Source organism: Euwallacea similis, chromosome 1, assembly GCF_039881205.1.
Source record: "Euwallacea similis isolate ESF13 chromosome 1, ESF131.1, whole genome shotgun sequence".
NCBI lineage: Eukaryota > Metazoa > Arthropoda > Insecta > Coleoptera > Curculionidae > Euwallacea > Euwallacea similis.
In genome coordinates, this window is record NC_089609.1 from 9499738 (window position 1) to 9517631 (window position 17894).

Consider the following 17894-nt stretch of genomic DNA (forward strand, 5'->3'; position numbering starts at 1 on the left):
TGTTACAGGTTCTTATAAATTTAGCGGAATTTTCCTTCGCCAAAATGTCAAGAATTTCACTGCTAATACTCAATTTGCTTAGTCTTACTTTGATTTTCCAGCTTCCAGAGCTTTTTCATGTAAATTTCTGCTCATCCTGCTAATTTCAGCCAAAACCAGTAGAAATCCATTATACGGAGAATCCTCCGCTGATCCTCACAACACTTCCGAGCCGACGAGCATCTTTTCCCTGATCTTTTTATTTTAGTGTTTTTCAATTTATTTCCCTCGGGAAACGTGTTCTTGAATGCCGGCCCTCTCGCCATGCTTTATTTTGAATTTATATGCGCGAGGCATACGATGCCGTGTTCCGCCAAATCGCATTTATGTCGAATTTTTTCGGCTCGAAATTCCGCCTCGGCATTTCTAAAAACTATTCACGAAACGTAAAATACTCCTCTTTCATTATACACATTTCACATCTCCGTGGAATATGAAAGAAGTCGGTCAAATAAAGTTTACCCATTAGGATCATTATTTCATTATGTTGTCAACGTCTAAAGCCATAAGTGAAATGGTACATTTTTAAAGAAGTTTATATCGCGGATAGTGAAACTGCAAAGTTAATAATAATTTACGTAGTTTTTGCCTTTGTCTTGGTCATGAGGGATCGTAATAAAATTTAACGGCTCAATTATTCAGCTAACCACTCCGCTACAGAGGCAATCTGCATTGTTTATATTAGAGCTACTCTGGCTCCAAATAAGTAGCATTGCACTGTATCTAATAATAGTCATGGACGATTTATTTGCATAGCATTTTAACGTTTAATTACTCCAGCAATTAATTGTTTTTACCACTGCTTTTGCACATCCACCGAAGATGGTGAAATACAGCAAAGTAGCAAATACACCCTACGTAGATTTCTAAAGAAAAGTTTCGTTTTACTACACTTCAGAAGTAAGATTACACCAAAGCCCCCATTAGACTTAGAGTCTGAGTTCATAAAAACGCGGGAGCGTTGATTTTATCCCTCCTCATGTTTTATAATATCTCTCGAGAAAAATCCTTAAACTTCTCTAAAAAGATTCACCTGCTTCAGATTATCCGTTCAATTGGGCTTTCGGAAGCCTAAAGCCTCTTTAAGCCCATGGAATTTAAGTTAATATTAGCGCCTTTTTCGTATCGAAAACTTCATTGTTTTTGACTGAAAAAAAGTATTATTAGAAATATAAGTAATATACATTAAGCATTCTTGACAATATGGCGGATGGAAATCTTCCTGTTTTGCACCCGATTTTCCATTAGCGAACAAAAGATGTCGATCACGTGTCAAAACGTTAAAATCGGTCTAAAAACCATTGAAAATCTGGGAAAAGCCAATCGCTCGTAAATGCATAATATATTATATAATAAATTTTTTAACGCTTATTTTAGGTGCATTAACATCGAATTAAATAAACTAGACTGGAGCACTCTAAAGCCTTTTTAAACTGTTTTTAAACTTATCTTGCCTCGAAATCCGGTTATTGGCTTGTTGATTTTTTTCCACTTTCGTGACCCTACAAACTTAGAAATTTACAGTCGAATCAATACTGGTAATAAAACGAAAACGGTTGCGGCTGCAGATATTAGTTTCACAACTTCGGTTAAAGTTGTTGGGTAGTTTAATATTGGCCTGGTGCCTTTGGCCGTATCGATTTTTTCGATAATTAAATTTACCTTGAGCCGGCCAACTAACGAATACGAATTGGAAGTGTCAGAACCATGAATATGTAATAGGTTTAGTTGGTTCATTATGGATCAAAAGGGTCTGGTCTTTAGTCCATAAATTTCGCAACTAATCACCAATAAGACGCAAATTGATAAATTCACTAGCAAAGTTTCCAGATTAGGCTGAATTCAAATAATAAACGTTTTAGAAAGGTTCTTTATCACTTCGTAGCAGGAAGCTTAAAAAGGCGCTAAAAGCGCTGTAATGTTTTTACTGCCTGTACGTTTGATGCATTTCTAAGTTAATCCTCACGCTATTTTCGCATAAATTTAAAGTTCCTTTTCATGTCCCACTGTCAATGCTTGAAAATTGTAGCAGTGCGAATTAGACCGATCTAGGGCAGGAAGCATATAATATTTGCCGGTAAGTTCTTTATTGTAAACCAGGAGGAACAATGGTTCAACTACCTTTATCCGGTCGATTTGAATTGCTAATAACTTCCTGTCGGGTTCTATGCATGAATATGCAATACAATGATTTATCTAAATGACCAGGAATTTCCCTCACAAATCTCCCGCAGAGAAACAAAACGAGGCGCCCCTCGTGTGTTACATTTGCATTAATGAGAAAACACGGGTTTTTCTCTATTTTCCTACTAAATGAAGTTATATGGAAATTCAAAGAAAACACTTATACACTCACTTGTCTGAAGTTCTAAATCTATTGGCAATGAATAAAGTCGATGTATCTAAGTTAGAAGATACAGATAAAAGAAATTAAAGATAATACAAGATAATTAAAGATAAAAGAATTCTTGATAACATAGTGAATTCACATATTGGACTCTAATTTTTAGCCTAATACGCAGATTTCTTGATAATCCGGTGAAATGTCCTTTTCTTTATTTTTACCTGTATTTACTTCATTTTTAAGGCTGTAGGACCTAAATAGTCACGTTGCGAAGCAGAAATTCTTAATTTTTGTTCTATAAACGAAATTTTAAGCAATTACATGCCATATTTCATATTGTTTCGGCTCTACAGTGTGCTAAATTCTCCCCTTCTGCTTTGACGCAGGGTAAAAACTAGCAGCTCATTCGATTCATCTTGTGTTGAGGATATTCGGTGTACTGAAACTTTCCCAAACTTTCTTGCCAAGTGCAAATGTACCCTGGAGAAGACCGGCAACCACCGTACTCGCTCGTTCACAATACTGTCCTGAGATTTGAGAAGTTTATAGTTCAGTTTTTGTTGCCGGCATCTGCGAATTTTCAACTTTTTTACCCGGGACCACATAAAATGCACAGCGACTACCGAACAAAAACTTGCAGCTCTAAAATAAAAAGAGCCTCAAAGTTGAGCTTATCGGAACGGCGCTAAAGGGATATGCTTTCTATTGTTGTTTTAACGGAAAATCCTTCCTAAGGTTAAAAAGTCGATTTTTCACCTATACAGCGTGTTACAAATTCGTGCCTATAGGCAGAAAACTCTATAAAAAGATAAGATATTGATTTATCGAATTAGGTCAAATTTCGCAAAACCCTGCAACTAATGGTTAAGAAAAATCTCAATGTAAATCTTGTTGCCTGTTCTCGATTCACTGATTCGATATATCATTCACTACTTTATTACAGCATTAAGAACGACCATTCTACGTCATTATGCTTTGCTTTAATATAGAGAAAAATTATCCACTCGATTTGACATAAAGTAGTTACGTATTGAGAGCCAAGGTCCAACCTAATAAGGAAAGAATCAATTCAAAAAAGAGAAAATTTTAAGAAATTGCTAACTACAGAAAAAAGTCTTATACGACATCAAACTTCACTAGACTTTTGCTCAAGTTTAATTCAACTCATCCCTGTATGTAACTGATATTTTTTTGTCGTATTTTAGATCAAATACACCTTCAAACAAGATTTCTTTGGTATTTTAGTCAAGACGCTGTAGAAACAATGAAGAACATTATTTCACGTAAATTGTTTCCACCATTATGTCAAGAAAGATATGAGCCTTGACGTTGAGCTTGCCAAAGGGATCCTTTTCTATTGTTGTTTTAACAGCAATTCCTCCCCTGAGGATTGAAAAGTCGAATTTTCACTTATAAAGGAGAGTTAAAATAAATATTGGCAAAGCAATGCGGAAGAAATGCCCGACTATACATCAGTTCAGATTTATATCTGTTCTATCTGCCTTGCTTTACTCACGCTTCGGCAATAAATATGTCACTTAGCCGGGAATTTAAGCCAAAGTTGACGCTTTAGATACACAAATAATATGGGTTAGAGTTTAATGAAATTTACTCTTGTCGATAAAGCGAAAGAATTTAGGAAAACATGACGAAGGGTCTTGGGTGTGTTAGATTTGCATCAATGATAAAAACGATGAAATTATTCTTGTTTTCCTAGTAAACACAGCCAAGGGAATTTGTGGTTCGCACATTTACAGAAAGCACGTATAATGTTTTAAGTCTATTTGGCAATTTAGAAAAGCTATTTTATTAGAAGTTAAAAAATAGTGGTTATTAAAAAATCTTGACAATTTGGCAAATGACTCTAATAGCATGAGTTTCCAGCATATTTCCTAAGATTCTTGATAACCTGGTGAATGAGACTTTCTGCTCCTGATTTCAGAAAAATGTCCAGCTAACGTAGGACCTATAATGTATTCGAGTTACAGTTTTAATTCATTTTTAAAACACGAGGTAGTTTAAAATACGGGAGCCTAATGGAACTTACTCTTGTCGATAAAGCGAAAGTATCCAGTGAATCCCGTGGAATTGGTCACTCTTGGTCCCGAATGAAACTCCAAAACTAGTCCCGGTCCAGAGGAATAAATTATGGCCGGAATATCGACCATGCCGCCACAGTGTACGCTTTCCCAGGGCGTGTATTCGTTTATACTGGCAGAGTCCAGGTCCACAAACACTTTCACGTAATCCCCTTGCAGGCAGCTGTAACAAAGACAAATATTATACAAGAGCTTCTGCAACGTAGCTAACAACATCCCCAAGTTCAACAAACAGGTGCGAAAACATCTCCATTCGATTTTTCGCCCCGGGGATATTTATCTTGCCATTATGGATTCTAGTGACGTGTAATATATCCAATGTTTGAGCCTCATAAAGTTGGCTCGTCCGGCATTTTCCGGGAGCCATTTATTTATACGTTTAATATTTTCATCGTGCCGCAATAACCTTTTTATCCCCGGCAACGGGCTGTAAAATAGTTATTACCCAGTCAGTATCTTATGACATTGGATAGATATATTATTTCAAACATACAATTTCAACGGCTCCGATCGTAAATTTTTATAGTCTATACTATTATCGAATTACCTACGTAATGGCATAGTCATAAGAATCCGTCGGTATCGTCATTTCAATATATAGAACGTCTTGATAAAGTTAGTGCTAAAAAACTATATAGTATTAAATAGTTTTTCGGCACTTAATTCCTAATTATATTTAACTTTTTGATTTATCCAAGACGTTGTTATGACGGTCGTTTCAATTCCTTGAAAGCATAAATCCAGCGTTATTTCTAATTTCATTAAAACTCCTAAAGCAGATCTCTCTGACTTGAGTTATTTACAGGGCCAACAGAAACTTGGGCGAAGTTCAACGGGAAAAAATTAATGCTTCAGGAATTCGGTGTGGGAAGGTCAAAAGACTACGAAAAGAATGAGAAAAGATTTATGGGAGTGTTTTGAATTCCTATCTTCGTATGAGAAAATTTATTTTTAATTTAATTTCGTTCTGGATATTGGGTCCATTTTCAGCTCGAGGTTGATATTGAAATGAGTCATATTTGAGATGTTGGGGAGCTGAATTCAGTTTGAGATTTTGACATGCAGGGCAAACTTGCCCCTTTTCGGGATGGTATCGAGATTAAATTCCATCAAATTTTAGTGCCTCATATAGAAACAGAAATTCAATTCAAATTCATATTCAATTTTACACCTGAAATGAAGATTGAGGAATTAAATTTTTTAAAAATATTTCTGATAAGTCTGCAGTAAAGGTACTAAATTTGTTTATTCAAACAATCGAATAAAAGCGATTTCAATGCTTCATGAAAACTTCGAAAACGTCAAAAAAATCTCCGTTAGTTTCCGAGATGCAATATCACTTTAGACTATTTTTGGTGAGATTTTAGAAGTGCTTCAAAAATGAAGTTGAAACAAGTTGCATTTCCAAAATATTTAACACCTCAATTGACGTATCCAGTATCAATACAGGATAGAAATACTGGGTTTTGTGCCAATTACAATACTTTAAAAAATCCATGAAATTGCTTTTAAATCGTCTAAAAAGAGGAATCTACTTTCTTGCCATTTTTTAAAGCCATAAATAATAACTCAAAAGTTTCAAAATTTTCCAAGAAATGCGTACTTACATATATTGTTCGGTAAATTATCAAATTCAATCGTCGGCATCTCAGCGATCTATATGTACCAATTACCAATAAAATACCTGAAATTAACCATTTTTAGAAGCTCTTTTATGCTTATGCTTAGAAAATTGGAATATTTCCTTTAGTTTTCGAGGCATTTACCCCGTTTTAATACCCAATTTCGCGATTTTATGATTTGATTGATCGAACTTCGACGTGAAAAATATCATTATTAATATTGTGGTGTATGCATTATAACAGTATACATATAACGGTATAATATTAGTTCTAAATTATAAATCTCGATTTAAATACGTAAATAAATACAATTTATGAAACATATCCCCCAGAATATTTACGTACATTGCCTATTTTTCTATAAAATTCGTCGCTGTTAAATTAATGGAAAACTAATGTTTGCAGTAATTATTGCCATATCCTATTTTCTATTCATATTTTATGAGCGAACACCTTTAGAATTTTTATGCTATATCATTAATTTTCTGAAATTACAAAACGGCGACGCGATAAATATTAAAAAATTATTTGAAAAAACAACCATTAATTTATGAGCACGACACTAAGTTCGTTTCTTAATTACCCACCCAAAACGTGAAGTATTTTATGTCTAAATGAACCTATATTGTGGCAATAATCGCTTTTGGCCCATTCACCGCGATTTGCCACCACTGTATTCAAATCAAATCAAACGAAAAGTGGCGACATCTCTGATTAACTTCGAATTTATCGCTGACCTCATTTGGGTGCGTTTACAGCGGATGGGATTTAACGAATAAAACGGTTTTGTGTTCCGTTGCTCGGTTTACCTTAAAAACACAGGAAATCTAGTCATAGTCCTAAACTAAAAGCGAACTACCATTATCCCTACTCAGGACGACTTCCTTGGATTCCTTAAAGACAACGAGAGTTTCCCTTACATCCATAAAAGAAGGGAAAGCAGCTTAATAAAGTCCGTAAATAAGGCCGAAGTACTGAAAAGTGCTCCTCGAAACCCGCTTTGCTTTTAAAGCCCTAAAACTATGAAACCGAATTTAAAGAAAGAAAAAGTGCAATAAAGGGAGATTTCAAAGGAAATCCACACCCTCCTTATAAATTTTTACTTGCAGTCCGGAATTGCGGTGAGTGCTGCTGCTGTGTAGCTGCCCATGCTTCATACCGGATTATGGGCTTAGTCATTATGAGAGAAGAAAGCGTTTTACCTATATCAAAAACGAGATAATATTCTCAGTTATAATTTGTAGCCAAAGAAAACAACGGGAAAGTCTCAAATGCGCTGTTACCTTATGACATCTAATAGGGGAAGTTACGTTCGTTTTAACAAGCAAAAGGTCTGAAACGAATGGGTTTTTCCCAAGCGAACCTCATCAGTTAAAAGAGAATGGATCGAAAACTTCTGGGGGTCTGATGACGTCGTTTATTCCCTCTACACAAAATTCACTAGATAATGGCTCTTGCGAGACACCCCCAGGGTTCAAGATCTGTCAATTGACAATGGACATTAAAACTCCTTTTTTTCTCACAGCATTTCGAAACTTTGTGCACAAAGGAAAAGTTATTAGAACTTACTCAATATGAATTGTGCAACGAGTTTGGAAAACTAATAACTTTTCCAGGATTCACCCTTATCCCTAAAGATCCAGGATCTTTTAGAGGTATTAGGCAGTACACTTTCATATTGCGTCTCGGAAACTCCTCCAGGAATATTGTAACATACACAAAGTCCGAAGCCGATAGTCGTCTTTTAACGATATTCAAATCCAAACACAAATTGCTCGGGCCCCAATATCCGCTAAACACTGTTCGCAGGGCTCTGGATCAAATTAATTTGGAAACGTGCAAGAGACAACGAGATCCTGTTTGACTTGGCTGCTGTCTTTGTGTTAAAGTGAACTGTAACGCCCCGGATATACCGCTAGAAGACCCATTGCATTGTTCTAGTTGTGTTTCAGAGTCGAATTTCAAGATGTTCTTTTAATTGTCTATATTCTAAACTTCATGTCAGATCGCTGTAAACTTTGTACCCATCAAAAATACTTGTTGAAACGTATTTAAATATAAAACACCAAAAGCCGCCAAGAAAATACTTTATGGATTAGAAAGTATTTAACGATCTTAGGAATCTTGGCATAAATGAATATGGGGCTTGTTACTTTCAATATGAACTTTCAATTAATGTGTGGTGTGGAGTTTTGGGACCAGTTGAACTTTTCTGAACAGTTGAGCAGGATGTAATGAACAGAACTCCATGCATTAAAAGGAGCGCTTGAATATAAATTTTCTACATTGATGGATCAGTCGGGGTAATGCATCTGTGGCCCCCGCAAAGTCCCGACTTAAACCCATTAGATTTAATTTTTTTGGGTTATAGACAGGGTACAGCAAGAAAGCACGTTATATAAAAACATCTGGAAAATCGTTGGAGATACGAGTACTTTTGCTGAACCCCTTTTGACGTGAAATAGTTGAAAGCATCAAAATTCATAAAAATATTCAAGGTATCGGCATTGTTACAAAGAATCGATTTGATAAAACTGCTCCTGAGAGTAATTTTAAGCCTGCAAAGCGAAAACTGTGAGAGCATTAAAAAAATGGCTTTGATACTCTGTAGAATGAAAACAAGCCAGTTTTGACATATTTTTACATATGAATTTGTGGTCATGGCATATAGAGAGTCAATTCGAGAGTCCGATCTACATATTTTGCCTTTTATTTAAATATTTGTGGGAAAACTCTGTTCAAATCTGGATAAACAACACAGGGAGAATATTGCTTCGCTTTTGAGTCAGTTTTCCAGTAGGATGCGACCCTTCCACGACTTTCTAGGCTTGATGTTTTCTCAAACTTGGACGTAAAACAAACAATATTAAACATGATACGGTTATCTTTGCGGTAACTTGAATTCAAAGTCGCCATTTGCCGTTAATCTATAAAATAATATATTTCAAAAATTAAGTCTGCTGTAGGAGTTTATTTCTATTATATGATAGTTTTTCTTGGGCACTGTCGTTGTCTTCACAACCTCGGTACGAAATGCAGCGCCAAATTTTGCGTTTTCAGCCTTACTTCAAGCATAACTGGAGAAAACATTGTACGTTAGGAGGAATTAGGTTTAAGATATAAAATATACATGTATTTACTAGATAGTCACTCCATCAACATCAAAGCTCCAAGTATTTTCATATTTTTAGACGGTCATATCAGATTCTGTTGGGTCATCCGTTTTAACACTCTAGAGACCTCTTTTCAGGGGAAACCAAATTTGTCACAATGATGACTCCAAGTAACACGGCAATATAACAGTAGGAAACGTATGACGAGATCATAAAGGCATCTACTTAGGGCTTATTTAGAAGCAGTTTAATTCAGATTAAAGAAGGTAGTTAAAGAGCACCATGAGCTAGAGACGAAGGAGGGAGATCAGAAGTTAAAAATGTCTTGCTTCGCGGAGTGTTTTTAGCTTGAAAGCTAGCAGTTATGAATCGGTTGCCTGATCAATTTTGAAATTGTGTGCGTTTTGAAAATTACTAATAACACAAGAACGGATGAAATACATAGCTCTCAAATATAGTTAAATCATTTTAGAGTTCCTTTACATTGCTTTTTAGACGAATTGAAGGGCCATGGCTTGAGTGAAAAAATGGCGTTGTTTGCCCTATTGCAACGGTGTGGTGTGGTTTTAGAAAGGGCAGATATTCTTTAAAAAACAATTTATTAATTACGTATTGATTTTTCGTATGATATAAATATCGAAAGGATGTGAGGTAATCGCCAGAACATATCATTTGAGTAAAGCTAAAAATATTAGATTCTGACCATACTAGCAACAACCAGTATGGCCATTACCACTGCCACGATTAATCTCAACTGCCCGTATTTACGGGGTGTTTCCAAAAATGTGGACAATATCCCGGAAATGAAAAATTCTTACCAAAAAATTGTACTTATGCTTATAAAGCTTTTTCCAAAAACTTATCCCTACGTACAGTAGTGGTCATAATTATAGCAACTTTTAAAAATTTTAAATAAAATGTATCTATTCGGCTAAACCCAATATACGTTTTTATATTATTTATCTTCCACAACCGTTGATGTTTAAAATGCATCCAAATAAAATATTAACAATTCCTATAAGAAACTATCAAAACATATTTTTTCAATACCGGACAAAAATATAGCAACTTGGAATTTGAAAATTTCACTTCATTTACAGACTTGTGTGCTTAAAGAGGTTTTATATTCTAAATTAAATCGACGATTTTCATTATGGGTCGAGGTAAAACAATCTCATTAGAGATCAGGAAAATTATCATTGAGCGGTATAAAATTGGCGAACGGCAAAGCGAAATTGTAAAGAGTTTGGGTGTGCATAAGTCAATTGTATCTCGAATTATTTACAAATTCAGACAAACAGGAAGTGAAGCAGCTGCAAAAAATTCAGGACGCACAAGGAAAACTACAAAAAGAACTGATAAATGGATAATTAGAATGTGTCAAAAAAATCCATTTCTATCCTCCACTCATATAAAATCACATTTAGAGGAAACGGGCTTAGCTCATATCAGTTCCAAGACCATAAGAAGAAGATTAGTGGAAAATGGATTATTTGGTAGGCGACCAGCGAAAAAACCATTGCTGTCTAAGAAGAACGTGAAAGCCCGACTTCAGTTTGCGTAGAATTACCAACACTGGACATCTGAACAGTGGAAATTGGTAGTTTTCAGCGATGAGTCCAAATTTAACTTATTTAAAAGTGATGGCCCATCATACGTTAGACGACCCAAAGACGCAAAGTTGCAAAATAAGTTTGTTTTACCAACCGTAAGGCGGAAGTTCGATTATGGTTTGGGGTTGTTTCTCTGGTTTTGGTATGGGTTCGCTTCACAAAATAGAAGGTCGCATGGATCGGTTCATGTACCGAGATATCCTCAGGAATCATTTACAACCATATCTTGAAGAAACCATACCACTAAGAAGCATTTTCCAACAAGATAATGACCCCAAACATAAATCGAAACTTGTTTCAGAATGGTTTAAAGAGGAAAGGATAGAAGTTCTTGCTTGGCCATCGCAATCTCCCGATCTCAATCCCATAGAAAATTTGTGGGAATATGTAGATAATAAAATTCGGAATAATACATATTCCAATTTACAGGATTTATTTCAGGCACTTCAAGAAGCCTGGAAGAGTATTGATAACAATTACATCAACAATTTAATAAATTCAATGCCACGAAGATGTGCAGAAGTTATTCAGCAGCGAGGGTATTATACAAAATATTAATTATTGAACAATTCTTTTGTAATGTGTTGAAGTTTTATTACTCTTTATAATTATTTTGGAAAAGTTGCTATATTTTTGTCCAGGTCGCAATGAATATATTTTTTTATTTTTGTATACAAATTATTATTGTTTTATTGTTATATACTTCTATCACCAACAGTCATTGTAGAATCATATTTTCAAAACCTATTTTGAATTTAGGCCGTTAAGTCTAAATTATTTGAAATTCTAAAAAGTTGCTATAATTTTGACCACTACTGTATATATAGCTATTCAAAATTTGCTAACAGATATAGTAGTTTCTAATTCTTCCAGTTGATGAAATTGAATGGATTTATTTCAAAGTAATAATTTTTTTGGATAACAATTTTAACACAAAAATGTTGTTTATTTTGGTATCTAGTTGATAGGGTAAAAAATACAGGCAAAATTCCATTACTTTTATAAAAAATAAATTTGACAAAATGTGTTCTTTTTGGAAAACGGTTCGGTTTATGTACATCAACTAAGAGTACCTTTTTTTAGGTACACCAGAAAAATAATAAACCACATAAGGGTATATAATAACAACCTAAGACCTTAAAAGTTTAGGAATAAAGGAGTAGAGAGTAGCCTCCCCTTCGCCTCTCTGAAGATGTAGAAGAAAGTGTTAGGTCCTATCTTATTATCCTATTTTATATGATGCAGGAGTGACCCAAAATTCATTAAGTTTCATCATTAAATTTAAAAAATACCTTTTTTGCTATCAAATTTTGAAGATCTGTATTTCCGTAAGGATAAGTTTTTGGAAAAAAATGTATAAGCATAAGCACATCCTTTTGACAAGAACTTTTCATTTTTGGGATATTGCCCACATTTTTGGAAACACTCTGTAAAAATAGTATCAAGTACTGCCCTGCTCTAATTGGTGCCCTATTTGATTTTTTTACTTGGGGCTCCAAAATTATCACGATTCCTTGTTTGCCGTTATTCCAACAAATATTTTTACAAGTATGTATAATCTAAAAATTTAGTCGTATCAAAATAAAAACTCCCTCATGCATTAACATAAGGACTTAATAAGTCTCTCCCATAAACTCATAAAAGTTTCCAATGTTTCCCCGGGAGTTTATCAAAGGAAATTCAGGATGTCGAGCATTCCGTTACTCCCCTGGATACTTGTAAAAGTTCTAGATAAAGGAGGATGAAATTAATGGCCATGAAAAACTTTACCTGCCGTAAAAAGTTTAATGTAAAACTTCCTTATTTAATAACGCGACCATGATGGACGCAGCTTGTTTAAGGTAATAACGAATACGTGGCTGCTTGAACAACCACCATAAATTTCCCATAGTGTCAGACTATTGGCTCTCCCGCGTTTCCAACGTTACCAATAACTTATAAATTTTAAATAAAAGAGCACGCATTTTAATATTAAAATTAAAAAATATTTAGATAATAAGCAATTCGTTTATGTCTGATTGCCTATCATATACCGATCTAAATTTCTGTGCAGGTTTTGCTATGGGGTTGACTTTAAACCCCCCTAAAACATCCTTAAAACTTGCTTTAGCCCTTCCATAAGTTAGATTTACCTTTAATAATGTTCTTCGTTGATTCCGATTTTTCATTAATCTTCAAAGAGCATTTACGAGAATACAGATTTAGAATTACGCCTTCATGTACTTTTCGATATCCCCCCGTAGAGAATCGATAAAAGCCATTTTGATGTTAGGCTATGTCATGCAGTGCGAGGAAATCTCTATTGCATGGGGCGATATGGGTTAATTATTTAAGTAGTTGGGGAAATCTTAACGTTTTCCTTTAATTTGAATAACGTCTTCGTAAGACTGGCTTCGCGGAATTTTGGCCCACTGTTTTCCATGTCAATGCTTACGCGCAGAAGACCTTCCAAATTCTTCTCTCCTTATCATAAAATGACGAAAATAGATAGGGCGAAATGCCTTCGTTAGTAATTTTACAGTGTTTGCGTAAGTTTCCGAATAGAATATCTTCGTTCGCCAATGTATCAAGATTTTTTCTCAAAATATATTTTTTGGGTTTTTTTCACATTTCCCTCAACAATAAATCCCTAGGAATTCTGTTGTTGATTTTGAATTTTCTACACACTTTTTTGAAAAAATTTTGAAACTTTCAAGTAGAATTATATGGCAGAGTTTAACGCAAACATCTGATATATGCCTGCCTGAACTTCCTCAGTTAAGTCGAATTAACTGGCCTGTGACGCCATTCCACGTCCGAGCGCGAAAAGACAAGCATTAACTAAATTAGGGCTTTACCAACATCTCCAACCGAAATTAAGGTGTCTAATTACTTTGCTAGTTGGACTTTATATATGTTTCTCCCCGTTAGAATTCCATTAACCCTGTGCGTGTGTTCATTAAACTTGCATGAAAATTGTCCCATATAATATAATAATTTTGAGGCACCTGTTCATTGATATCCGTACTTTTTTCTCGTGAATTTGGGTCTCATCATGGTCGGGATTCAAATAAATCCTCTTCTAGATTGTAAAGTAACCATAAAAACCGTTAGGCCATTAGGTGTAGCGGTGCCAATAGAGCCCTTACTGCACCGCTGGGAGTTATTTACAATGTACCGGATGTGAAAGATGGCGGGAATCAGCAAACAATCAGGCAAAACTTATCCCAACTGTTTATGACTGACCTATTTTTGACCCAGACATGGAAATACAATTAAGTGAGCAATTATTTTTTTAGTTGTGGTACTTGGAAAAGCACTCAAATTCCGTTTTTGGTGAAACAGAGAAGCGTTTTAATTAAAGGACCATTTTTCCCACTAAAAATGTGACACTGAGAAATGAACCCTTTCAAATACCTCCTCCTCGAGGGGGATTATAAATTAATTTTAAATTAGAGTCTAAAGTGGAAAAAGCTTGGATTGGCAGAAATACCTAAAGGCAACACTAATGTGCTGACTTATCCTGGAATTTTGCATTGTCTATTGTCAGCAAGGAATATATCCGCGGGATCCGCTCCAGCTTATGAATAATTCAGGAATAGCTTCACCTCCATAAACCTCTCGTGTCCCGAGTTGATGATACTATTCGTCAAATTTCAAGGGGACAGATATTTATAGCCGTACCAAAATGTGCTTTTTGTTGCAATTAATATCTCTTCAATACCTTCGAGAGAATTGCTTTAGCTTCGGTATGAAAGACGAGAAAAGTTTTTCAAATGTATTATAATTAAGAAGTTTGGCCGGTGATACATATCGGACCACCACACTGTAATGTATTAACAATTTCAGTCCTTTGCCTGTTAAAACGCTGATTAAATATGTAGCGTTGGATAGAGGCATCAACGACATTAAATTTTAATCCGGCAGCTGGCTTCGTTATAGAATTACTGCGCCGGAACCGGTTTCAACTGACATGATCCAAAATCGTAATTTAACTCCATTAATCTGTATTATTTCGTCGTGATTTCCCGTTTTAATCTAATTGTATTACAAAGTTTGGATACTATTAATCTCCCATTTGTTCCTTGACAACATCAACTGGCCGAAAAGGCTGCAAAGTTGAGCTATAATTTAATCATTGGCGGGTCTATTGACTAAATAAGCCTCGTTAAGCATTGATTTATAAGCTTCGCAGTAAATAATGGACAAATTTAAAACTTCCCCTCATATTTCAGCAGCAGAATGAAATATGGATTCATTACTTACTCCCTTATCTTCACCGGAAACTTCCATATACAGGAGCTCCAAAACTTAAAACCATCGCAAATGATACATGAGACATACGAAACAAGTTTATGCCTTTAAATCCGACTCTAAAAACGTCAGTGGCATATCCGAGAGCGAGATGGAAACCCAATTGTCAGCGTTTGATAGCTGAGCCGCAATAAAATTTCTCGGAATGATGCCGATAGTGATTTTACTGTTGCCGATCGGAAAGAGTGGGCTTAAGGGAAGGAAAATAAACATCTTTATTTCAGTTTTGGGAATTGCGGGTATGCGACGTTTGTAGCGAAATGCTGATTTTTGTGGCCAAATAGATGAATAAACGTTGAAATATGGCGGCTGTCACGCTGTTAAAGTTAATGGAAAGCTCGAAATTTATTTTATATATTGTCTACAATTTCTACACGCGAATAGTGCTTAGGCTCGTACATTCTATAGTCGTGTTTTAATTAGGGCGCCATCTAGCAGGAGACTAATAATCTTTAAAAAATAAACTATTCGCCATTATGTCAAGAAATATCTGCACCTTCTCAATTACTATTATACTTTACGATTTCCCAGCGTTTCTTCGTGATGCGTAATGAAATTGTAGACTAAGCTTGAATGAAATGAGACTTAAAACATTCATCATCCCGTTGCAAGCAAATAAATCCGGAGATTAAAAAGTATATCCAAGAATCGTTTCTATCTCAAGGCCTCTGCTCCGCCTGTTTGGATCGTTGGAACTTAAAAGGCTTTAATCTAAAATGCAATTTCTTATCTTCCTTTATACAAATTATTTTGCAGTTTTTTCAAAAAGTCTAATCCAATTTCGTTAAATTCAGTTTCAAGTTGCCTTTGCAGCGGAACCTGCTGCTTTAATTTTGAGTACTTAAAAAAGTACAAAAGATGAATATAAAACAGCTCGGAACATGAAATAGAGATTTTAGTCCAAATCGAGTCTCGCTAATGATTCGCGTTGACGAAGAGGTTTCAATATCGGCTGGAACATATGGAATCATGGCACATTTGCGTGCCATTTCGGTGATTTATTTTATTAACTCCCTGGAAAAATTGAGGCAATTTTTTTAAATATAATCTTCGTGACAAGTCGAATGTGGCCGATGGCAGAAGAAGGACGACAGCCGAGAACCATATTCATCGCATACAAATTGAGCAGTAACAGCTTGCTCTGATAATTTTGATTTGTGATGCTGTTCCTAGATAATTTTCAAATTTATATTTGGAGACACGTGGAGCTCCAAGAGATACAAATAAGGCCTGAATAAAAGTCCCAAATATAAGCTTTTCATTTCCTTTTCAAAATGTATGAACGCTTCGGGATTCGTGTCACGCTTTTGCCTCGCGGAAAAGTGCGAATCAGGGGCTGATGTATAGCCGCTGATTGTTTCCTTTACCATCATACAATGCGTGAGTCTGTCAGCCCTTAAAAGCGCATGAAAAATGCTTGATACCTATATTTATACTCCCGTACCTGCTTTTAGAGCGAACGCTAATGCGACGTCCTACAACAGCACAACAATAACCTTTGAAGAATACAAAGACAAACTTTGTTTCTAAAAAATTAATGGAAGTATATTAACAAAGCAGTCTTACCCAGGTTTTTCTCGGTGCAGATTGAAGTCCTGAAAGGTAATCTCGACAATTTCTTCGGAACCCGCAACAAAGCTGTATAAAAGGCAATCGATGTTTGGGGAGTAGGGTGTCGGGTAATCGGGACTCTTAAAGATTCCCTTTTCCTTGCCGTAAGTGGATGAAAATACTAGGCATTGACAACCTGGAAAAAAGCAAAAATGCTGTTTAAAGTGAAGCTCCTGCCAATTTTTAAAATTAATTCCTGACAATATGGTGTTTTCATTTGTCTTTCTTAGAAACTTAATCCACAAACTCATAAATGACCCTACCCCTATTTTCACTAATCTAGGGCATACGTAAATGCAAGACGTTGATTAAACAATTTACTGTTTACCACCAAACAGATGAGTTTATCCTCATAGGCATACTACTGATACTTACTTCAACCCGCACTAGAGGTTTTCTTTAGCGAAGGGTGGTCATTAAATAAATTAACTAGGTAGGCGTTGAAATATCAGAGGCATATCGGAGATGAATTCTCATCTATTAGTAAGATCTTGGTTGAATTGCTCAATCGATGTCTTACATTTATAATTCGTCGCCTACTGCCAAATTACTAGTTCTTTGCTTGTTAATCATTATCTAATCCTATTTCTTGATAATATGGTGACTATTAATTACTATATAATAGTAAAAATTTGATATTACGAAAATCACTAAGTGCGGGGAACCTATTTTGGTCGACACATTTGCCTTCATAAATAATCGAAAACTTAAAAAAATAACACCTTTAAAATAATGCAACTTGCCGACCTTAAAGTATATAGGGTGTCTCATTTCCATCTCCGGTCCCCAAATGCCCACTAAGTTAAAATTATACATCAGAAAATTGTTCCAGGAAATAGGATGGCTCATAAACGTACGACTTACCAAACTTGAATTTTTCAAACGATACACCCATAGTATTATGTTATCTTTGTATTCCATGGATTATTTCATGCATTTCCTGGGAAACATATACCTATCTTAATAGTTTTTGAGGTAATGATGTCTGAAATTTTAATTTTTAAATGGAGGAAAAAGAGTGTTATATCATTTATCGAAGTATGACGTAAAATAAATTTTAAAAATTAGAGAGATTTGAAACTTTTTTTGATTTTTTAAATTTCTTACTCTTTGAAAAATGAGGCAGAAAATGCAAACTTTGTTTTTTAGTTTGAAATTGT

The 17894-nt window shown here is 35.1% G+C and overlaps 1 protein-coding gene across 3 annotated transcripts in view; it reads right to left on the minus strand.

Annotated features, from left to right (window-relative positions):
• Sol1 overlaps positions 1 to 17894 on the minus strand; it is a 129236-nt gene that overhangs the window by 32824 nt on the left and 78518 nt on the right. For 2 of the 3 annotated variants that reach the window (XM_066396517.1, XM_066396509.1), the window contains 2 exons: positions 16690 to 16870; positions 4431 to 4645 (listed from right to left, as the gene is read on the minus strand). In XM_066396517.1, the coding sequence (XP_066252614.1) occupies positions 4431 to 4645; positions 16690 to 16870 (396 nt within the window). Of the gene's footprint in view, positions 1 to 4430; positions 4646 to 15075; positions 15219 to 16689; positions 16871 to 17894 lie in introns of those variants that run through there. The other variant, XM_066396525.1, reaches the window with a different exon arrangement.